The sequence below is a fragment of the Haemorhous mexicanus genome, chromosome 15 (genome assembly GCF_027477595.1).
Source record: "Haemorhous mexicanus isolate bHaeMex1 chromosome 15, bHaeMex1.pri, whole genome shotgun sequence".
NCBI classification, from domain to species: Eukaryota; Metazoa; Chordata; class Aves; order Passeriformes; family Fringillidae; genus Haemorhous; species Haemorhous mexicanus.
The window spans coordinates 18,172,424-18,196,806 of record NC_082355.1 but is presented as its reverse complement, the minus strand read 5'-3'; the positions used below and the strand labels follow the sequence as shown (position 1 = coordinate 18,196,806).

At 42.5% G+C, this 24,383-nt stretch overlaps 1 protein-coding gene across 4 annotated transcripts in view; it reads left to right on the top strand.

Moving 5' to 3' along the window:
* The first annotated feature begins 3,285 nt into the window (after positions 1 to 3,285).
* KCNIP1 (potassium voltage-gated channel interacting protein 1) overlaps positions 3,286 to 24,383 on the top strand; it is a 139,346-nt gene continuing 118,248 nt past the window's right edge. The window contains exons 1-2 of one of the 4 annotated variants that reach the window (XM_059860433.1): positions 3,295 to 3,587; positions 17,275 to 17,342. Coding sequence is in view for 2 of the 4 variants with exons in the window: in XM_059860430.1 (XP_059716413.1) it covers positions 7,978 to 7,979; positions 17,275 to 17,342 (70 nt within the window). In the remaining 2 variants the exon portion in view is untranslated. Of the gene's footprint in view, positions 3,588 to 7,929; positions 7,980 to 17,274; positions 17,343 to 24,383 lie in introns of those variants that run through there. The other 3 variants (XM_059860430.1, XM_059860431.1, XM_059860432.1) reach the window with 3 other exon arrangements.

Below are 24,383 nucleotides of genomic sequence, written 5' to 3'. Positions count from 1 at the left end.
CATCTGAACTTCAAAGCCTGTTTATGTCCACTCTGCAGCAAAGTCTGCTCCATCCTGCACAGATGTAGTTTAGTTCAATTCACAATAACAACAAAGCAAAACACTCCCAGGCAATTCGCTAGACTGATGGCAATGTACTGAGATGCTGTCTTAGGTTGCAAATGCAAGATGTGGCATTTGGGTGTGTATTTGGCAAGGGGTGTGTATTCTATTGCCAGTTGTTAGAAGTGGGCAGCAATTATCTGCTGTTAATGGGCCAGCTGTTAATCCAGGTGGGGCAGTTTTCTGTATCTCTTCCACAGCCAGTCCTCCCTCTGGGGAGATATCTTCTGTTAATAGGCCATTGAGTGTCACTGAATGGCTGATAAAAATCCCACCATCCCATGGGGAGATGCTCCGCCCAGGGGAGGAGCCAAGCATTCCTCCCTGGATCCAATCTGCCCTGGGAACAGCACAGCAGCCTTTGCCCACTGCATTCCCAGAGGAGCAGCTTTCTCCTGCCCTGCATTGCCAGAGGAAGAGCAGGCCCATCTCCAGCAGCCCTGGAACTCCAGAGGAAAACTCCCCCCTTGTGCAGGATCCCTGCTCCAGCAGAACCACAGCTGCCACTGAAGGAGGGCTGAGCCACCATGGAATGGCACTGCTGCCAGCACCCTGACCCACAAAGTGTGAGGTCTTATTCTGACTCTGTCAGTGTTGTTTTGTATTACTGCACTTTTTTTTTAAATTTTTATTTTTCCTACTAAATAACTGTTATTCCTACTCCCATATTTTTGCCTGAAACCCCCTTAATTTCAACATTAAAATAATTCAGAGGCAGGAGGCTTACATTTTCCATTTCAAGAGTGGCTCCTGCCTTCCTTAGCGGACTCCTGTCTTTTCAAACCAAGACAGGTGCACCTTTGTGTCAGAACCAAACACTGAATTTACTGCAGGCACGTTTACAGACAGAGTCTCAGTACATCCCTGATGTACTGAGTGAGGCAGTGCCCTGCCCTATACACCCCAGCCTGGCAGTGGCTGCCAGTCCTGGCACACTGGATACAATGCCCCACACCCAACCCCTGGAGCCCCTAACACAGCTCCCGAGGGGCCAAATGACCAGAAGCCCCACCTGGGGGAAGGGCCAAAGAGTATTTTAAGGTCACAGGGCATGAAGCACTCATATGTTTTGACCCTACCTCCTCTTGGAATTTCTATTGGAAGACCAATGGAAACCAGGAGCTGGTAGCTATAGATGTCTTTTTCTATACCTCTTCTGTCTTTCTTTCTCCTAATTCCCTCTTCTTGGAATTAATTTCATTTTTTAATTTAGAATTTAGAATCAAATGGGCTTAAAGTTTGCTAAGTTGAATTGGCCCAGTTAATTCTCTGAGAAGTGTTTTGTATTGATTGAATGTTGCACTAAGCCTTCTGCCAAAGTTCCTCAATTTTCTGAAGTTGCCAGTAAAGTTCTTTTTATTGTTTTGATCTCTTGAGAATATCTTGTCAGCACTTCTGCTGTGTGTCTAACTCAGCGTATATAAACAACCATAAGTCCTTTTAAAAACCTCATCAATGGAGTTGTTTGGGGCCTTGCACCTTGGCAACACTTGAGTTCTGCTAGTGATAGTTTGCCTAGATGAAGATTCCAGTTTTGACATCTTGGAGACATTGGCTGTAGTCTCTGGTCACCCTCCAGCCTTTGCTAAATGCACAAGTCCCAAGAACAGTGATTTTCCACATATACACTGTAGCCTGTGTAATATTTTGCTCTGTAAATGCAAATAAAATATTAATAAAATAAATATAAATATTTGAATTGTAAAAAAGCTTAAGAATCTCACACAGCTGTTCAGTGCCTGGTGCAGATCAGTGTAGTCTGAGAGACCCCCACTGGGAACAGGATGACTGGAGAAGCAAGGGCAGTAGGACTTCAGCTGTGGCCAGCCTGGGGGAAGGAGTAGGGACTGGATGGGAGGCAGGGAAAGTTGCACAAACTAGGACAGGGTCCTCCTACTATGACAAAGGCCCCTGTGTGCCTCCAGTCTTGGGCAATTCCCTGCCAACTGATGTGTTTCATCTCAGGACTTGGGTATTTAAACAGTACCTTTCCCCAGGCATTTCTCACAAAAAGTTCAATTGATGTGTTTTGAGTTACGAAACAATAAAAATTAAATTATTTTGTGCAATGCCTTCTGCAACTAGAAACTAAGGGGAAGCTCTTTGCTTGTATGCAAGTAAGGATGCAAATACACCTGTGCATGCAAAGACAGATGCTGGCAGCAGGTGAACAGCAGGTAAGGCAGGGTTGTACCTCCAGGGACACCAACATTTGGGGAGCTGGGATCTGCATCTGAGGGACTCTACTGTAAAGTTAGAGGAAAGCTAAGAAAACTTGTTGAGGCGAGGTGGTCTGTTCTGTGCTGAATTTCCTCTGAAAAATACAGTATTTGCACAAATGCTGCCCTAATCTCAGTCACCACGTGCAAGAAGCAAATTAATTTGGGTTTTGAGACCTGCCTCAGCGTATTTAACACCTTCTGTGCCTAAGCACTTGCTATTTCACTTTCTGAGGAAACATAACTAGATGTCTAGCTGATTTTTTGAAATATGACAGAACTGAAAAAAATGCTAGGAATTGCTCTACCTCTTCCTAATCACTCGATGTTTGTAGAGCTTTGTTTCAACAGCTTTTTGTTTTAATATCCTTGAAAGGGATGTGCACATATATACTTGGCAGAAAAATAAGTTAATTTTCTTGCATGTCTTTCTGGTGTTTGAAAAAAGATATGAAGAATAAGGATTGTGGTGAAATTTTTGCTTCCCCCCCTTTGCCCTTAGTAATTTTTCTTTGACTTTTCTGCTTGAGAAGAGTGTTGGAGATTGCTGCTTTCTACCTTCCTGTCAGACTTTTAATTAGCAGGAGCACACAGTCCGTGCAGCTGGGGCTTTGATGCCTTGCTCACTATTGCTTCCCACTCAGAAGATTTCTCTTCATTCCGAGTTGGTATCCAGCCCAAAGCCCCAGCTTCCCCTGAGATCCTCAGCGTGTCTGCAGGACTCCAGTTTAGTATTCACTGGAAGAGCTGCGCTGATACTCCCATGCTAGACCTACAGGCTGCTGGTTGGAGCCATAAGGGAACGGGAGGAAGAATTAGCCTGTGTGTTTATGTGGCTGTGCTCCAGTAAATATTTTGATGCATCTGCTGCCAGCTCTGGTCTGAGGGAATCTACCTAGCATTTAAATTTTGATGGGGAGCTGTTTTGAATAATAACAGTGCAGCTGGCTGTGAGTCAGTGCATGTGTGTTGACTTAAAAAAAACCCTCAAAGCTTAACGCTTGCTGAATGCCGAGCTGCAGTGCTTTGCTTTTTCCCTCCTCCTTCCTTCTTTTCTTTCTTGTCTGGTCTTTCTCTGTTTTGTTTTGTTCTTGGGGGCATTTCACATAGATTTTGTTCACTGTCAGTGGAGGGGTGGGGTAATAGGAATAAAAAAATCCTAGGCAAAATAAATTCTCCCCAAAAACTCACGAGTGGCTTTTGCAATGGGTGCTGTCATGGGCACATTCTCTTCTCTACAAACGAAACAAAGAAGACCATCAAAAGGTAAGACCTCCTGCTATGCTTTTCCTGTCCCTTTAGTTTATTTGCTGTGGGAGATATTTGCATGGGGAAGGGAGGAGAAAATGAACATGTGCCACTTGCAAGTAACCTGGCAATGTTTTTGTGAGGGGTAATTTGCAGAGGAGAGTGGGATGCTAGGTGGTGGAGAAAACATGTAGGCATGAGGAAATTGCTGTGGAGGGTTTTGGGGGTTGAAAAGAATCTGAAATACTGTAATCCTTAATGCAGGCATATATGAGGAAGAGAAACTCAGTGGCATCATATGCAGAGCACTTGCAGAAGAGACCAGTTTATTTCCAAATCCCATGCTGTATAAACCCTTTTGCGAGGGAATAAAATGTAGATATACAGCAAATTCTTCCCAATACCTTCGGGTTTCTGTCTCCGGAAGTATTGTTAGAGTTAGGGTTGCATATTCAGTAATCCAGCACCAAGCATGCAATACTAATGATGTGTGTTTTATAAAGATTAGCAAGAGGGGAAAAAAATTAGGATGTTTTTGTAAAAGAGGGAAACAGGAGCTCATAAAAATGAGAAATTAAACAGCAGTTCCAGGGATTTTAGTCCTTACATCCATAAATATTGCCTGTAAATGCTGATTTTTCAGGAGGTCTGATTTGAATAGTATTTGCTTGAGCTTTGCTCCATTTTCTTCAGGGTTAATTTGAAGATTCCAGAGCAGAAAGTTGAAAGCACTGTCAAGGGCACATCCAGATCTTACAGAATGAGTATTTTTTAAAAACAAAAGGAAAAACTCTATACCATTAGCAATATTTGTGCTATTTAGAAATATTCCCTGCCTGAACCTCTGCATTTTAGAGTCTGTTTCTAGGGAGGTCTCTATTTCCACTGGATCTGTTGCTCAGTTCAAATATATGCTTTTGAACTGCAGGTTGGTATGGATTTTCTCGCAATTTAAGTTGGAAATTGTCTTGGGAAATATTGAACACCAATTAATGATGCAAAAGAGAAGTGGGTAAGGGCTGTGAGATTTTTTTGTAGCAAGTTTGTGAGTCTGTGTTCCTGATACCTGTAGAGTAACGTTTTACGTTGGAGTGTGTGTACATAGTTTACAGTTCAACTTTCTGTTTTACTGTAATGCCCCCATAATTGTGTGGTTGTTTGGGACATGTATGATATTACTTAAAATGTAAGAATAGCTGTGTAACTGTCTAAGCACTGAGTTTCACCTGAAGCTGGGAAACCTGTGCTTAGGCACTGCAGTACAGAAGAACTGAGCAGGATGTGCTGGGCATGGTGGTTGCTGTGACACCAAGAGGTGTCTTGTCCACTTGCAAGGAACCTGGGAGCTGATTTCCACTAAATGTAGATAATTTGTGTCTGAACATATCCATTCTCTGTGACTTTGTTCTCTTGTGATTGGCTCTGTGCTCTAGTGGATGGAAGCCATTGCTTTTTGTTGGAGGTCACCTGCGGTAAAAATCCAGGATATGGTCACACATTTTAACCTATACAATGGAATTCACTCTTGCTGATGGCTGCTGGCAGTGGCTGTTCAGCTATATTTATCAAAACCTGTCCCAGAGTTATATCCTCTTGGCTCTGATGTGTTATCTGTGTAGTTTGCGGGTGTGTTTTACACTAACTGTTAGCACTTCACCTTGTGAGCAGTGAAACACTAATGCTGGGCTTGAATACTATCTGAAATTGTTCTTTGTCTGTCAGTTAAATAGTCAATCACCCCTACATGATGGACTTGACTCCTTGGTGCTGCCCACATGTTCCCTTGGCATCTCCTCCAACCCTCAACAATCCTGGTGGCCTCTACCAGACCATGCTCTACCATATTCAAGTTTCTCTTGGTCTGGGGAGTCCAAAATTGGCCCCAGCACACTGGCTGTGCTTGCCGAAGTGTTGAGCAGAGAGAAAGGATCATTTGTCCCAGTGTTTGCGGCAGAGCTGTTGGTGCAGCTTGATGTGGGGGCTTCTCTGCCAGAAGGCAGCTGACTAGTGGTGCCTGGGTGCCACTGCTTCATTGGCTATTGCTAAGTTTATCTTTGATTGAGTAGTGTTTATTTTATTATTAGATTATCACATTATTATTTATTAATTAATATATTTATCTATTATGTGTTTATCTGAATATTTCAGGACCTCATGTAGTAGGTAAAACAAGGGCCTGGAGAAATAGTTGTAACAGGGCTAGATCCACACCTCTGCAAATGCTCTCTCATGCTGGCAAGAATGTGCTCCTCCAAGTGGAGCAGTTCACACCAGTGTCTGAAGCTCTGATTCTCCGTTGTAATAAAGTAAAAGCAAAAAAAAAGGCATTGTTTCAAGAAAATAAACAGGTCATGTCTAAAGTGAGGCAGTTCCAGAGATCATTTAATACCAGGAAGCCCATGGTAGGGCAGAGTGAGTGCAAGTGGCCCATGCTGAACCCTTCCAGCTTCAGCACATGTGACACAGCTCTGCCTGTGCTGCTCGCCCTCATGTCCTGCTTGTGGCTGGGTCTGGGGTGTTGCCAGTGGGACGGGGGGCTGGTTTGGTTATTCCGGCTGTGAGCAGAAAGGCTGGAAAGGACATACTAGCACTGTTCAAGAATACAAGATTAAACTGCTTGTTCTGATGAAAATGGGGAGCCTGAATCAATAAAGGCGGGAGTGACACAGAAATTGTCAAGCGGAGAGCAGTGGTCCATCAAGCATGAGACCTTGTCTCTGGGAGAGGACAGCATTTTGCATTGGTACAGGAAGACACAATTCGCTTGGCTCAAATGTAAAAACCTAATCCAATATAAATGGGCATTTTGTGTTGATAGGTGGGACCCACATGCCCTGTCCTGCAAGATAAAGATTTTTGCTTCTTAGACTTGCAATCCTATCAGTAAAGCTGCAGAAGCTTTCCTTGTTCACTGAAGTGTCCCCAGACAGTCTGTGAGATTGTGCTGTTCACTTTGGGAGTCGCTCAGGACAGTTCCACCAATTATTTGTACATTTCATTAGGAATTGTTTCCTGTTGGGATTCTTGTCTGCCTTTTCCAGCACTCTGAGTTGACCTACTAAAAGATAATACCTCTTTCTACCATGTTCACTTCACTTGTATGTCAGACCAGCATTCCTGGGATGCTGGTGGAGCCTAGCTGAGGTCCTGGGGACAAGCTGACAGTGAGCCAGCAGCAAGGGTGGCTGGTGGTCTGCTGGGCTGTCCTTGGCAGAGCTTCTCCAGTAGACTGAGGGAGGTGATGTTCTTCCACTGGTGAGACATTTACAGTGCTGTGTCTGGTGCTGGACTCCCCATGACAGAAGAGATGAGAATGTACTAAGCTGAGTCTACTGAGGGACCATGACAAATATGAAGTAATGGGAGCATTTGACATACAGGGGAGAAATTGAGAAAGCTGGGATTGTTCAGCCTGCAGCAGAGGAGACTCAGGGAAGTCTTAATCAGAGTGTATGAATACCTGAGAGAGGGGGGAGTAGAGGTGATGGAGCCAGGTTCTTCTCCCTAGTGCCCAGGGGCAGACCAAGGGCCAATGGGCACAAACTGAAATAAAAGAAATTCTGCTTAAGCATTACAGGGGGGAAAAAGATTACTAAGAGGGTGACTGAACACTGGAAGAGACCCCACAGGGAGACTGTGGAGTCTCCAAGCTTGAAGGTACTCAAAATCCAAGTGAATACAGTCCTGAGCTATAGTTAACCCTGCCTTAAAGAGGGAACTGGAGGTCCCATCCAACCTTATTTATCCTCTGGTTCTGGGATTACTGTCACTTTAAAAACCCTAAAGATACAAGAACTTCAGGTATTGGGATCAGGAAGTAAATTCAAAGCTCATTGAGAACCAAATGTCAACAAAGCTGACTATTTGGTCCTCTCTTTAGTACATTGGTAGCTAGTGCTTAGATAGATGGTTGAGATGGACTTGAGTCTATCTAGCTGATTGTATATTCTCTTACAAACATAAGCAATAAATCAATAAATGAGCAGAAAAAACCCTATCAAAACCGCAGCACTAAAAAGCAGAGCCAGCACAGCAGATAATGCACACACAAATGCATCTCTGATTTCAATTAGATGCAGAAATAGAGATTTTTTTATGTTTTTCCAGCCTGCATTCAATCATGACCAAATTTGGAGCTAGATTCAGCCATTTCCGTATTTGCCCTGGAAACATTTGAATTAGCAGATTGCTAAAGCAGGGGAATTTCTAGTTTTGACTACTTTGTGCACATCTGAGTTCTTTTGTTTGTTCTGTAAATATGCACTCACCCCTACCTCCCCCAGTGAAAGTGAAATATGACTTGAATATTTCTCAATACCTGAATCTTGTTTGGATTAGAGCTACAGGCTCTGATCCTGACAGCAGCAGCAAGCAGCACCATTTTCAGCTGATAATCTGACTCTCTTAAATGTGAGTAACCATGTTTTGATCAAAGACCACCCAAACCTAAACTAGCAAGAGGAGTCTGGCACATTTGTTTAATTTTGCTAGAACTAACATCAGAAATTTACTTTGCTTAAAATGTCAGTTGTGTGATTTTTATAGTGAGTAATTTTTAGGCTTTATTTTGAAATGGCTTATTGTCCAAAATTATCAGATTTTGTGCCTGACTAGCTGTATTTTCAAGTGGTTTACTTACCAGGTAACCAAATCTGCTTCACTTTGCAATCTTCATAAGAACGTCACATTGCCCCGAGCTCCTAAGGTTGTTGGGTCATGACAGTCCCCTTTCAATTCCCTGTGCTAGAACAACCTGCTTCTCTGCTCAAAAGGTGAAAAAGTGATTCAGTAGTGTTTCAAGGAGCAGGCCCTTTTCAGCCTTAGTACAGACATGGAATGGAGATGATAGATTTGAGCAGGGAAGCTGCGTCATTATTTACTTTGCCCAGTACATCCTGTTCCAAAAGCAAAGCTTTGAAAGCTCCCCTTCTCTACTTTCTTTCTGTTCCTCAAAGAAATTTGACAGCTTGCCACTATTGTGAACAAATACATGTGTTCTAAAGACTCAGACTGTGCTCTTGGTATTTTCCGAATAGAGAGAAGATTAGTGCTCACCTGTTTTCTTTCTAGAACGAGGACGGTATTGTTCCCCTTGATTGGAGACCTGAGCAGGTGCTTGAGAGAATGGAAGAAATGGCTTACTTGGTTTCTCCTGGCTGTGCCTAAGAGCCAATATTTGGCACAGACACTTCACTTTCTTTCCCTAGTCTTGTCTGATTGTGATACAGCCTGGCATGTCAAGTCCATGGTTGTCTGCCTGCACTGAAAACTGAGGATTTGACAGGCAGATTTTTCGAGGGAATTACTTTTGTAGAGAGTGTACAGAACAGCACTCGGCAACAAAACTGTTTGATGTAAGCATTCAAATCAGAAATAATTTGGAAAAATTGTGGCGACCAATAAGTGCTTGTCAGAACATGCCTCTTTGCATAAAGCATTTTGGTTTCTCTGAAGCGCAGAGGGGTGTGTAGGAGGCTGCTCAGTGTCACAGCAGCCAAACATCCCGGCCATGGAGCTGACACACCTATGATGGGTGGCTCAGAGGTGAGGGAGCTGTTTGCAGCCAGCTTCCCTGAGTCCTACCAACCAGAGTTCACCTGAGAGTAGAGTTAGAGGTCTTACGGACTCGTGACTACTTCCATTCCCCACTCCTCCATCTCTCAGCCAAAATTTCTTTAGCTCCCATGCAGTTGCTAGCTCTAAATTTCTTCCTTTGCCTTCAAGTGACTCCTGGCAGTGTGGCAGAGTGATCTCAAATAGCTGGTCGTAGAAGTAGATAGCAACGATAAAATTAAAATAAGCTATGTGTGCCCCCGATTGCTTCCCACAGGCATACAGCTCCTGCCTGAAATGCTGCAGTCAGACACAGCTTGGAGGTTTGAAATAAAATAAAATGGATGGAGGAAAGTTCACTGCAGAGTGTTCTATGTTACATTAGTGTACATGTGTGCTGATTTCCTGCCCATGGGCACGGGTACTGTGTGCCTCTGTGCATGCAGCATGTCCATGCAGAGCCATGAAATCCCACCACAAAGAAAAGAGGGGATCAGAGACTTCAGCTCTGCTGGCCAGTGCTTTGAAGTTTCATTTTTTTCCACAGTAATTCAAAAGAGTAAATCAGAAAATACATTCTAACTTTTAACTTTCAGTCTTGGCAATATTCCAGTCTTTGTCATTACTACCTCTTCCAGTGTGCATTACTGGATATTTGATGTTTGGAATGGGCACTAGGAAGCAATTGGTTATTTTGCAACTGAAAATATTTAATGCTGTAGATGTGAAAAGCTTAATACATTGCAGAAGTTTTGAGTAATTCCTAGCTTTACAGTTGTTAATGTCATCACATATATAAAGAGAGTCAGTAAGGGTTGTACAAATCTTTTGAAGTAAAAATTGAAGTAAAAAACAGGGTAAGGTGAACAAAGGAAAGTTATCAGTCATTCTGATTTTAGTCAAGTGTGAGAGGAAAATAAAAATCTTCTATTTCTCCACTTACAAACCCCTGATCAAATACTTTATTTTCATATTTATTTAAGCTTTGTTAAAAAGACTGAAGATTTACAAATTTTTCAAATATGGAAATTTTTTTAGCTGAAATGTTTCATTATTCAAATTTGTTATTAGTTATAATTATTCCCTGAAACTTTCCAAAGTAAATAAATTGGCTTGTGATTTGTTGTCATTTTAGATGTGAATGTGTAAGTGTGATTGTGACTTTCGTGCAGTGGGTGACAGATCTTTGTGATTATGTTTAGTGTTTTATTTCTTATTCAGAAGCATTATCCAGAGAATGTCATGGCACAGAGACACAGAAAGTTTGAGTATTGTTCAGAGTCTCTGTGTCCTGTTGCTGCTCATACCATGGGTATTTATAAGGTAAGAAGCTTTTGCATTTCTTTGAGAGGCACTTTCCAGCAGGTGTAGAGTGCTCTAGGCACTTCCTACCATCCCTGCTGGAAGGGGCCCAATGGCCTTGTGTACCAACTAGGAAATGCAGGTAACAGCTGTATGGTAGCACAAAAGAATTTTTTAACCAAAATATATTTGGGATTCCAGGCAAGGTATTTAATTTTTCTCCTTTTATTTGTTTGAGATGCCAGAAGAAGGGGAGTAACTGTTATTATAAGATGGATTGTACTTAACAAAAAATTTTTAAAAGTGTAAACTGCATCCATGTTTTCAAAATAGGCAAGTCAAAACTGAAGGCAACTGTGTCCAGATGTCGCCAGTCTGTGTTTATGGCTGTGGTGATGTCTGTCCAGACTGAAAAGGATACAGATAGTGGTCAGTTCGTCTCTACCAGTGCAGAGAGGCTCTGAAGAGTTTGAACAAAGCACAGTACAATTGATTAGAGGTTGATGGGCAGGATGTGGGTCTGGAGGAGGCAAGGGAGGACTGTGCTAGCAGGCAGGCGTGGGGCAGCAGAGTTGCCTGCAGGGCTGAGCTGGTACTTGCAGGCAGGCCGAGGGTGAGCAGGCAGGAGGGGAACTGGCCTGGCTCTGGTACCAGGATGTTTTAAGGAAGACACAGAAAGGGTAACAGAGTCATCCTTTCCTGGCACAGCTCTACTACGTCTGTTTGACTTCCCTCAATCCAAACATTACTTTCTTGACATATTTAACAACCACAGCTCTTCACACACACCAGTGTTTGCTTTTCTTTTGCTTCACAAAAACCCTTCTCTCCCAAACTTGTTTTGTGGGTGGCTGGTTGGGAAGTGCCCAGAATTTCTGTAGATGGCCACAGCTACAGTCTGTAGGCATAGGACATTTTATTGTGTGGCTGAGAACAGCTAAGGAAAACAGGGCTGTGAGGATACATGTTGTGCTGCTGGAGGCAGGTTTCTAGGAAACCCATGAGACCATGGCATTGCTTTACTGAGGGCTCCTTAGGAGAGTGTTACTGGGAGGGGGGAGCCAAATTATAGCCTGCCAGAGATCAGTGCTGAACATCAGGGGCTTTTAATGCTCTGACAAAATACATATTTCTGCCTGTCAAATTTATATGCAAAAAAATATGTATGAAACAAGCCACCTTCACAAGATTTACCTAGCTACAGTATGGTTTCAGAAGCACAGTTCAAATGTTTTGACAACTATTGTAGCTTTGCTGCCTGCAGCTCAGGGCCAAGTTCCCAGGTATATTTTTCCCAGGCTGCTGTTGCTCTATTCTAGTGAGTGATTCTGCACATCAACCCCATAGATTTTTTGATAATCAGCTGAAACCTCAGGCAAGGCCTCTGTTTAGCACATCAAACTGCATGAACTGAGGGTTGCTCCCTGTGGGATACACATAGCCATGTAAAGGATGATGCTGTTAGCTCTCCAGCTGCAAAATGCTGGGAGCCAGCAAACATCTGTGGAAAAGGACAACTTCCCTTAGGGAAACTGTTTCATTCCATGCAGGTAAACTTTGTGGTGCAGTGGGGAGCATCAGCACCCCTTTGCATTCCTAATCCAAACAGTTCAAAGGACTTGTTGACCATGTTGCCATTTGAACTGGGAGCAGTACATGGAAATTAGAATTGGGAAGCAAGAAACTTTTGTGTCAGTGCAGAGAGGATTGTTGCCTGCTAATCCTAATAAGCCAGTGTAATTGAATTGGCACACTGGTTTACATACTTCGCTGGGAGTGTCAAACAAAACCCTGAACTGTGATACTGGCACCCCAGGAACTAAAGGCATCTCCTTGTGTGGAGCCGACTCCCTGTAACATGGCTTTTGATTTAACCAATATTTTAACATGGGAGCTGACAGGAGGTCTCATTTGCAGTCTTGTGCATACAGAATTAGCCAGGTTGCAGACAGCTGGGGAGACAGCTACAGTAGGGCATGAGGAAAATTCTGCCAGGGTGGTCATTTGTGTATACTTCACAATGGTTAAAGGCAAGCATGTGCAGTTCTGCAAAGGAAATCTGATCCCAAAGGTCCTGTCCTGATTGTTTAGGTAGCAGCTGGACCTGCATGCAGAGCAGGTTTGGTACTGGGACAGAAAGTCAACCAGAGACTGAGCTTTCAGGAAAATGCCTTTCATTTCCAGGGCTTTAAGTCATCAAAAGGGGCTATTTACATTAGCAATTTGGCATCCTCTGCTTGGCAAGAGTTAAGGACATTACAGCTGAGCTCCATCATTTCTAATCACCTCTTTGATTGACCACTGGGCTGCCCTGGCTCACTGCAGCCCTCCAGGTAAGTATGAAGTAAAAAGCAGGGAATTTTCTAATCAGGTATTTTCTGGGCAATGCCATCTGCTATAGCACTTTATATGACTACATTTGTATTTCTTGTAGATGATACTGTCTTTTCTGTTTCCTGTCCTTATTATTGATGGAGATGAAGTACTTGCAGTTCAAAAGTTCATGTAGCGCAGCAGAGGAGCATGCTGTGTGCACTTTCCTCAGGTGCTGGTTGCTGTGGCTGCTCAGCAATGCAAGGAGAGACCACTGTGTCATTCTGAGTGTCACTCACAGCCCAATCACAGCCAGGTGAATGCTGTGCAGGGTAAACGTGGGGCTGCATCTGTTCAAGCAAATGCATTCTCATGTTGTGCATACTACTGGTTTGTAAAACCTACAAAGCCTATCAGTTGTTAGACTAAAAGTTTGGTTCAAACCTGAAACTTTTCTTTGCCCTGTGGAATTTGTGAGATATTTTGGAAACTCTGGAAATGCTTAGACTTTGAATGAATTTTGTTATAGCTCTTTCCATTGTTTGTGTTTGGCAAAACTGTCCCCTTATGAGTTGTTGCCTAGAAATTATTGATGGGGGTAATGACCTGGTAAAAGTTCTTAACCTCCATTTGGATCAAAACCAGGCTGCCAGTTTTTGGAAGCTGCTGGGGTGTGGCAGAGCCGAGGCGAAGCTCATGGGCTGCAGGGCTGCAAAGCACAGGCACAGCTTTGCTGCTCCCCCTTGTCAGCATCTGTCTGCTTTTAGAGGGACATGCTCCCATTTGGAGATCAGTGCCCTAAATATCAGTATAGTTTAGGATCAGACCCTGTATTTTCAGTTAATATACCTGAATTCTGGGTGGAAACAATAGTTTAAAATAGTTAAACAATTATAAATAAATGCAAGGGACATATATGTCTGGTAGTGTTTTCCACCTGCAAGAAAGTTTCAAACCCTACTGAATTCCTCAATAAACAGAAACAATTGAGTGCACCTTTGATCCTCTCCCCGTTCCCATGAAGAGAGGCTTCCTTGCAGATGCCCACATTTGTTTACTTAATATTTCTGTCCTGTTAGCCATGAATATAGAGCAATCTGTTTAACGAGCTTTAATTTCCTTGTAAATTCAACTGCTGAGGCAGGATGAGGTGGGAACGATGCTGCAGGAGATCGGATTTCATCTGTGCTTTTCCTGACCTGGTGCAAGTGTCGGGTCTGCATCTTCACAGCACCTGCTGCTCTGTATTTGCCAGTCTGGAGGTCGAGGACATGATGCTGCCAAGCTGCATTAGTACCTTTGGGCATTCTCATCAGCTTGCTGTCCCTTTCTGTGTAATAGCTGTTAAGAGATGTAGAGTTTTGCCTAAGTTAGTTGCTTGTCACTGGCCTGCTTGTTGTGATTCAGTTTTGTTGTATTTTGTAAGCACTATGAGTTGGCTCCCAATCATGTGAGATTTAGGAGAGTGGGAGGGCATAGCTAAGGCACCATTTTTCATGTTGTGAGTGCTGCTTTGCAGTGTCAGACAGCACAGAGACCGCAACACAGGGGTATTTTGAGATCAGTAATGGTTGTAGACAGTGGTCATAGGGCTCCAATGAGAACATTTGTGATCATCCACAAATGGAAATGTTTGAGTGTGTCCACTCTGGTGCCAGAGCAGGCAGAGAAAGCTGGAACCCCACAGAGCTAGGCTGGGCTATGTGTGCATGGAAATAAGCATCACTTTCCTGAGGAGTCTGTGCAGCGTTTACAATAAGATTTTGTACAGAGTGAACAGATGTCAGCAGTAACTGCTCAAATCTTTATGTTTTAAATCCTGTGTGCGCTTTGAAATGTGTCCTTCATTCTGGCTGAGGGCAAGGTGCCCGTCCTTCATCAGGTTGAGGTTACATCAAACAAAGTGACAATTGTTAAGTGTAAAGTAATGTAAATTTTCTATTTTGCTCCTGTTTCCCTGATTTTGAGTCTGATCTTTCAGTAAATAACATTTTGTATTTTAATCCATTCTCTCCTGTGAAGGGTGATGTGAAGGTACCTGCAGTGGGGAGAGAGAAACTCAGAGAAACAGAGGTGTTAGTTTCTATGCTGGAAAAGACAGAAGAATATGACTTAAATTCTAACAAAGATAATATTAGGGTGGTTTCTAAGCCTGGTTCCCAGAGAACTACACATTTGTTAACTGAATGTTTCTTGTACTAGTAAGAGAGCCTTGATCTGATGTACATTTCATGGTCCACGTAAATGTGGAGACACTGCCAAAATGATCTCATTCCTACTTCTATTTTCTAATATTCTCTTTCCTTCCTATAATTACAGACATTCCAGGAAATGGAGTGAAATGTTTTTCCTACTGTTTGATTATTTGTTTCATGCATATGCCTTTCTGGGACACACAGTTCTGGAGCACACAGCTGAGTGCACATGCTTGGAGTCTCTGCAGGCTTGTATAGCTTTTGAAGCAAAGAATCTAAAGCTTAAGTACGATATTTGCAGAATTAAAGAGAATTTAGAGGAACAGGAGTAGAGATTTAAATTCCTGTAAATAAATCCAGTCTCAAAACCAGGGATAAGTTTTCACCTTCCTTCTGCTACCATCTTAGAGATGTTTATTGGATGGTGAAAGGAGATATTTACAGAATGAAACTGCTCACAAATATAAGGAAAATCACTTGAGTTACTGGCTGCTGTTGATGTTCACTCTAATGATCGCGTTACAGATGGGATTTACTAGTTAACAGTCTTGAGTGCTAAACCTGCAGACAAATGGCAATGCAATAAAATATTGTACATAAGTTGCATAGCTTTATTTTTGCAGCACTCTAATTAGGCACCTTCATAAAATAGACATGTGGATTTGTAAATCCAGGTCCCAAAATCTCCTTGCTCACCAGCTGGAACATATCTAGGATTCTCAATTCAAACATCTCAATCTGCTACATGTCTTATTTTAGATAAGCCTCAGTTTTTAAACTTAAGCAGCTATTAGAAAAATGTTACCCTGCATCCCACAGCATCCTCTGAGTCCAGGAGGAAAATTTGAGGCCATGAACTCATTGTGCAGGAATTTAACAAATCTTGCTGAGCTTAATTCAGCCTGGAAAGTTTGGGGCTGGCTTTGCTGCCAACGCTGCTCTCTCCAGGTTGTCCCTTCCCATTTATTCTGGAGTTGCACACTTCGGTGATACAGGAGGGCAGAGAGCAGATTAATGTAGGTTAATTCTCAAGCTCTCGCTCCCCTTGGTGCCAGTAACCTACTTACAGGAGCGGCAGCGCAGCCTCCATGAGCGCTGGGAGGATTGGATTGTCTCGCCCGGCAGCGCGGCTGTGGCTGCATCAGCGCAAGCGCCTCTTCGGCAGCCAGCTCGGGTAGAGATTGATGTTGTGAGCAATAGAAAACCTTTGGCCCCACGCATCTGATTTTTCCGAGTTGTTGAAACAGGCGTTGGAAGCAAGGGAGAGGCTTGTGTAACAACGGGTGGTGTGCGCCTCGGGCTCTGAGCAGAAGTGCACTTTGCTTAAGAGCTTCCTCTCAAGCAGCCTCCACAAGTTTCTTTAAAGCCAAATAGGACATGTCTTTCTCTGCAAGGGTGGCAGGCAGAAGTAGGACAGGGTTTTGTCCTTTTGAAGTATTAATACAGATCACAAAAAAAATGAAGTGCCAGAAGATACAGAAATTTTAAAAAATATGTTGAAACTTTTGAGATAATTTATTTTTTATTACAGCTAATATTGTATTTGGTGTAAAACACAGAACATGGTTTGACATATCCTTTCCCTGGTGGAAAAGAGAACAAAAAGGAAAATCCAAATTTACTCTTGATTGAAACCTTCTGAACCCTAAATGTCTTTTTCCCATGAACGGTAGTGTTAAGAAAGATACATTCCATTTCTAAAGCCCAAAGAAAAAATAAAGTGTAACCAGCACAAACTGGTACTGTCTTCTGAAAGAGTTTTAGCAAGTGTGTGGAATAATAAATCACCCGACATCAATCTTGGCACCTGTGCAGGGTTGAAGAGGAATACAGCATTACTGTGGTGTATCCATTTTCTCCTGCATGAAATAGAAATCATCCAACATCAGCTATGTTAAAAGAGCTACTGCATGTGCAGTGTCTATATGATTTAAACAGTGATTTAAATATCTGTAGGTATCAACTCTCCAAGGAATTTTGTCTGTTGTGACTCATCTTATGTTGTAAATTTATCTGTAAATGTCATCTTTTACTGAGGTGTTTACAAACTTAAAATATTTTTGGTAATTATTTGTAAATAGTAGCTCTGTTGTCAGCAGCAACAGTTTGGATTGTTTTGTCATAGAAAAGTGGGAGGGAACAACTGTTTTGGCAAGTGAGAAGCAAATAATTCAAAGTCAAGTGTTGGACTGGAGTAATTAAATCCAACAGCAGTTGATATTCAGAGTGAAGTTCAGCAGTGAGATTGTGGCTGCTGAAGGCAGTTGTGCTTCATGCATGTGTGAAGTGCAGGTTGGTGTTCCTCGGAGAAACCTTCCAACTGCACCTCTTGCATTTACCAGGTCCCGTGGAAGCCGGAGGAGTTTGGTGCAGCTGCTTTTCCAAAGTGTCTGGCAAGTGCTTCTAGAGGGTGAGTGTTTAGTAGATTACCTGCATGAGCCTGTAGAAATTTAGCCATTGACTGGGTAAATTGCATTAAAAAGAAGCCATTAAATCACTAAACAAAATCTCTTTTGAACTTGCCTAGTATCTAACCATCTTCTGCGAAGGACACTGACAGGACTCCTGCTCTGCTTCTTTGATCTCATGCACATCTCCTTGCACAGCTCTCAGTCCTGCTCTGTTCTCCCTTGTCCTCTACGTGGTCTGGGTTTTTGTGTTGCCAGCTGTGCTCCTCATCCCATTGTTGCAGGCTTGGGCATAGCTGGGCTGCAGTTTGCTCTATGGGCAAACACACTGAAAGCCATTGGGTTTTTGCACTGCTTTTGGGCCTGTGTGGAGGTATTGTACCTACAGCTGTTCTTTTGTGCTCATGTGTGGTTCGTGCCAAATGCAGTCATTGCTGATGATTAACAAACAGTTTTGGTATACACTGTAGACTGTGTCCTAGATTATAACTCAGTTCTCATATATACAAGTCCATAGCAGCGCTGTGAGCCTCATGCTGTAGAAAGCATCCCAAAGCACAGGAGGTATGGGCACACAGCTTCTCTTGTTCCTTGCCAAACTACCAATGCATACATAGTTTCATCTTAAGCAGAGCAACAGCATTGCCTGAGGCTGTAACTACTGTCCTTGCTCGTAATGGCCTTGGGATCCTAGGGTGAGTGAGTGCCCTGATACCATTGTGAATTTGGTGAAATCATTGCACATACAGTTCAGAAAATCATTAATGTGCTGCTTAGAAACTGCATCACTTATTTTATAGAGAAGGATTATTGAATTAAGGTCATAAATTTATAAAGAGAACAGCAAGTTTTTGTTTGTTTCAAAAACCTTTATTGCGTTCATCCAAGGATGTTGTCTATCTGTAGTATAGCCTTTGTGGTGACCAATGGTTTTAATATTTGTCCCAGTTTGTAGCTTTTTCTTTTTCTTCCTTTAGTCAAGCATGGCAGAAAAAGGAGTGATTAATACTGAGAAAAGTTTGCAGCTACCCAGGTTCAGAAGTATTCATCCTATCTTGGACTATTCCACTTTCTCTTTTCACCTTTTCAAATAAGTAGATTGGATTTTGCCTGAACGGAAGACATTAAGCCTTCAAAAGATGAAGGTTTACTTTATAAAGCTCTCTTAAGAAGAAGCCCAAGGTCTAGGCCCAGTCTTACTTGTATGATAGTCTGTCCCCACTGTTTCACCACTTCCTAAACCTCAGGGAGAAGCTAAAAAAAGAAGAGAAAGCGAATGACGGTTTTGCCCTTGGCAAAATGTTTTTTTTCACTCCCTGTCATGCCCAGCACAAGCCTGTCTCAGGAAGCCACTGGTGGGGACTGAGACTGAGATGACTGACAAGGTGGTCAGGAAGTTCCAGCCTAAATTACAGCCCTCTGTGTCCTCAAAGTGGACTGGTGTAATCTTAAGGAGCACAATAAGAGGTTAGGACAAAATGAGGAAGGGGTCATGAACATTTATTACAAAGGAACTGCATCTCTGTGAATGTGAGTATAGAAGCTAGTGTCAGGAGCCCACAAGTTATTTTTTTTAGGTATGATATTATTCTCTTTCTAGGACACTCAAGATTACCTCACCAGGGTTTATATGTGTTTGTAAGTTTAAACATAGTATAAGAAACAAGTGCCACACAAGCCAGCTCGGTATTTTTTATGTGGATACACTCAAAATTACTCCATGGAAGAAGCAAAACTTTTTTCTATTAAAAATGGCATGAATTTCTAGTATCAAAATATGTCTGCTTGTTTCTGCATGTTCTCCAATCTTAGTCAAGGGAAGAGTTATTTGGTATCAATATGTAAAAAAAAAAATGCAGAAAGAAAAATAAAAAATAGAGGAAAGCAGATAATGTTATCAGGATGGCAAAGGGAATCCAGAGGTCTGTCAGCTTGGTTAAGAAAAGCTGGGAGAAGAATTTGCTTCTGTCAAAGGAGGCTGTAAAAGCATGCAAGCAGGTAGGAGAGGTGCCAGAGCAGGCAGTGTGAACTTTTGGATTAGTACTAATAAACTAAGTGTTGTACAGCTGCTCTGAGGTTTGATTTCACTTGGAGGAGAAAGTGACCCATTTGGTAAGCCTTTTGCTTTTCTTACTATTCATGATGCCTTGTTCTTAGTGCTTTGTCTCACAAACCAGAGGTGAGGAACTCTCTGGGGCGGCAGTGCCTGATGAAGCCTAGACTCTTGTATTGCCCCTATATAAAGAGAGAGTTTGGGTCTTGGAAACCTTGACGTCTGTTATTGTCACAAGCCATGTGAGAGGCAGTGACTGATCACAGCAGGAGCTCCACAACATCAGCTGTCTGGACACAGAAATGATCTGTGCTCCTCCTCCCTGCTAATCCGTTTTCCATTGCTTGATAGTTAAGTGTGGCTATAATACATAGGAAAAAAAAAAAACACCCTCATGCTATACAGCCCATTGTTAGGCTACTAAAAAGATTCACTGTCATCCAATTCCTTCAGCTTTGGACTGCTAGTAGGCAGTGGAGCATGGCTGCTATATCTTATTTTCAGTAGCTAAATTGCATCAATAAACTGCTGAGTATTATCAAGTACTTAAACTAGGACCTGAGGATAGCAGGAGGTGGTTAATGAAAGCAGGAAGAGGATAAGGGGGATAGGGTTTGCCATCAGAGTGTTACTGAAGGCTTTGAGCACTTTGGCTGAAACAGCTCAAGAAGCAGCTGGCATCAGTTTCCCTTATAGCCAGGTTGGAACAGGTTAGGTGGGAGCTTTAGTACTTAAACTAGGACCTGAGGATAGCAGGAGGTGGTTAATGAAAGCAGGAAGAGGATAAGGGGGATAGGGTTTGCCATCAGAGTGTTACTGAAGGCTTTGAGCACTTTGGCTGAAACAGCTCAAGAAGCAGCTGGCATCAGTTTCCCTTATAGCCAGGTTGGAACAGGTTAGGTGGGAGCTTTAGAGGCTGATGCTTCTTGTCTCATCCATGTGCAAGCATATGCAGGAGAACAATTCTTAGATGCTGTGTAACTGGTAGCATAAAAGTGTGAACACTAACTATTCCTCCTCAGTTCAACCACCTCCATGTATCCTTCAGATACATCTCTTTTAATCTCATTTTCTTCTTGTCCAAAATCTCAAAGGTGATTTGAGTCTGTGAGGATGTGCTGGGGTAGTGGGGCACAGCTCCCTCCTCTCCTGTGCTGCTAGTTTATTCCCTTCCTGTGCACCATGCTCAGGATGAGCACAGTTGTCTGTCAACACTGAAGCTTCAAAGATGTGCAACCCAAAAGTTGTGCCTTGCTTAGCCTGATGTGCAGTGTGTGCAGCACCATCCCCTTACCCAGCTAGAAAACCAGCAAAGTACAGGGAACTGAGGAAACCTAGGTGACAGCTCAAACTGAGACAAATACTTCAGCTGTCCTGTGTCCATTCCTCACCATATGCTTCAGTATTTAACAGTCTTATTAAATCTAAAAGTTTCCATGGCTTTATAACTCCTATTGTATTTTTGTTGCCTCTGGAAGCTGCTTGGATTATAATTTGACCAGTTCATGCCCAGGTATTAAAGTCAAAAGCAGCTTCTTTAGTTGTGTCTAATCCATGGTTCTTAGCTCACGTTATTAATGCTAATAATGCTTTTTCATCATAGTCTAGGTCCCACGCCTCAAGAAGAAGTTTCCATACCTTTAGCACTGGGTAGTCCTGCGTGGAGATAAAGTTTCCCATAGCTTCGATGGGGTTTTTCTTCTATTTTCAACTTCTCTGGTTTCTTCTTTCCCATAGCTCTTTGGCTGTGACTCTTGCAGCCTTTGCTGCAGTTGTTATTCTTGTAGCCTTTGCTGCAGCTGTAATTCTTGTAGCATTTGCTGCAAATTTGGGCCCTCCCCACCTCTTCCTTTCCAGCTTTTCACTGTGGGGACAGGCTTTGCAGGCTCTGCTTTGTGTCTCTCTCTGCTCTACTTGCAGGCAAACCTTGGACTGTTTGTCCTCACAGCGGGAGCAGCATGCGACACGTGGGGCCGTGTGTTTGAGACGGAACACACAGCAGACCTCCGGTGTACATCAGCCAAGCAGCCTGTTTTATTGTACGGAGCATACTTTTATAGGCAATGTAAAGCTCTCAGCTCTAAACAGTCATTGGTCTAATCTCCACACCCTCTGAACCAGTCAAATGCTTGTATTTTAAGAGAGTTTTTATTGGTTGAAACATCTGTCAGTAGCCTAGAAGCTGGTTTATGGAACTGGGCTGGGTTTCTTATTTATATCTGGATTGATGTTCAGTACAAGTCAGCTTGTACTGCAACATCAAAGCTCACACATTTTCTCATAAAGCAATAAATAACCACAGTAAATGTGTCTGGATGCTGTGGAGGATGACAGTGCTATGCCACTGTCCATGTAGACATGGGCTGTGGACTGATAAAGCAGCATTTTGAGTCGTGGGATGTTTCTCTTGGTGCGGCAAATGCTCAGTCACCCTGCACATGAAGGCTTTGAAGTTTTCCTGTAGGATTAGTAGGCTTTGAAATTTTTGCTTAGGATTAGTGAGCTTCTATCTGCATAGGACATCTCTGGAGGCCTTTAATAAAGCTCTCAAACACATTCTGCTCATCCAGCTTTAAAACAGTTGTATTTTGAGCAATAAAGGGGCCCTGGTGAAGAAGTTATTCCTGATGCAGATTCTGATGGGGTGCTGTCATACTGCCAAAACTTCTGGGCTGGTCTCCAGGTGTTTTAGCACTGTTCTAATTGCTTCTTGATTTCAACATCCTGCTGTTTTCTAAACTTTTTAAAAAAAAATATCTGGTATTCCTGCTGAGTGATTCTTTTCCTTTTCTTCTCTTTTTGTATTCCTGATCGTCTCTTCTTTCTCTGAGTGCTTTGCTCTTTCTTTTTTACATCTTTCCACATCTCTGTTCCTTCTATGGGGAGGTAACTTGTGACTCCTTCCATTGCAGCTGTTCAAGAGAGCAGGGATTTTTTTCACAGGTAGGTGATTTGAAGGGAAAATGGGTGGACTACACCTGAGAGAATGTGATCCCTAGGCTCCCACTCCTCAGGTACCACTGCTCTCCTGGCTTTAGCATTTCAGCTTTTCTCAAAGCCCAGTAATAATCAAAAATGATGCAAAGTCCTTCTGACCCTGTTAGGATAACCCTCTGAGGTTACCTCCGTTACCTCCGTAACAAGCCAATATTGAGGCTTATTCCTCCTGAAGGCCCCCACTGTGATGACCTCCTGAAAAGCATTTTCTGCACTGCTTAAGTTTTAAGCACTGGAACATTCAGAAAGGAGAGAGCTGGGTGCCAGTGCAAAGCCTTTGGAGCACATAAACATAAGAAAGGGACTATGTGTTTTGTGTTCGCTACAGAAGTTCTGTACTCTTTTTTGGAGAGGGATATTTTCCTTAATGATTTTCCCACCCCACTAAGTTTTTATTAATTATTTGGTTGTCTTTCAGGAGCCAAGAATTATGCTCATTGCTTTTGATTAAGAATCACACTTTCCCAGTTACTTCTATACATTTATTCTAAAGATTATAAAAAGGTTTGCCAGCAGCTATTAATTCTTCTTAGATCATCCTCCATGTTTTACAGAATTTTTGAGAGATGAACGTGCTTCAGTAAGTGTTGATTCACCCTTTTACTGAATTCTGTGCTGAAATATAGACCAATGTAAAAGATAATGGTAGCACTTCTAGTAGTGTTACTTCTGATTAGGTAGGGCCTTGCTCTAGAGATGCTAATTTCCTATGCTGTGTTAAACTAGAAAATAAGTTACATTAATCACTAAAAATCGATTTTAAATAGTTTCAAAGTTGTAAACAATTGATCAATAAAGGTGAGAGAAAATGCTGGGGCCTTTGGGGATTTAACAATACAGTCATTACTGTGAACAAATTCAATACAAGGAATAAATCAATGTCTAAACTTGCCAGCAATGTATTGTAATATTTAATAAACTATTGTCCCACGTAATCTAGTGTAAGCCAGCCTGATATTTCTTTTATGTGGTATCTGAAAAATTACTGTCCTTCCCCCAGTAAATTGCTTTTTGATATTTTCTGCAGAAGGGAATATGAAATAATAATGAGAGGGTCAAACACTGCCCTTCCCCCAGGCATGTGTCCAGCTTGCTTTGGTCTGCAGCCTACCTGCCAACACTTCTCTGCATGCCAAAACCCTGGACTGGTAAGAGAGAGTCCTACAGAATGCAACACAGAATAGCAGCCCTGAGCCACCAAGACCAACAGCGAGATAAGTGCATTGTATATCACAGAAAAGGACTGGATAAAATCCTAGTGCCATATATTTTAAAAGTTAAAATATATGGCAATTATTCAGAAAGGAAAAAGTCTGTACTAGGTGATACCTGCTAGAATGCACATAATTGTGAGGTTTATGGTAGCGGATCCCTGACCAGGGAATAATGTGAACTGACTCCATGATTGCAGAAGGCTGATTAAATGCTTTATTGTGCTATACTATACTACACTATACTACTGTATGAAAAATCCCTACGCCCTTGCCAAACAGTCCGATACAGCTTTGACCTATTTGGTCAATCAATCAAATCGCCACCACCACCAGTGTCCAATTAAGAAACTACCTTTTGGTAAACATTCTCCATAACACATTCCACATGTGTACAACAACAGATGCAGCAAGTAGAGATAAAAATTGTTTATCATACTTTTTCTGAGCTTTCTCACAGCCTTCCCCTGGAAAATCCTGGGAAAGTCTGTGTCTCTCTCTGTTCAGAAGATATGTGAATACCATGTTTATGTGCTCCAAAGGCTTTGCACTGGCACGCAGCTCTCTCCCTTCTGAATGTTCTGGTGCTTAAAACACTTAGTGTGCAGTATCAGTCTCTCCAATTCTTCAGAACAAAGATCTCAGTTAACCTAGTTATTTTTTCCCAGATTGGTTTCTCCATGCCTGTTTTCTCCTGTAGCACCCACACTGCTCACAGGGAGAGCCAAGCCATCCTCACAGGCCAGAGGTGGAAACCTCTCTGGTCTGGCCTGTCTGGGATC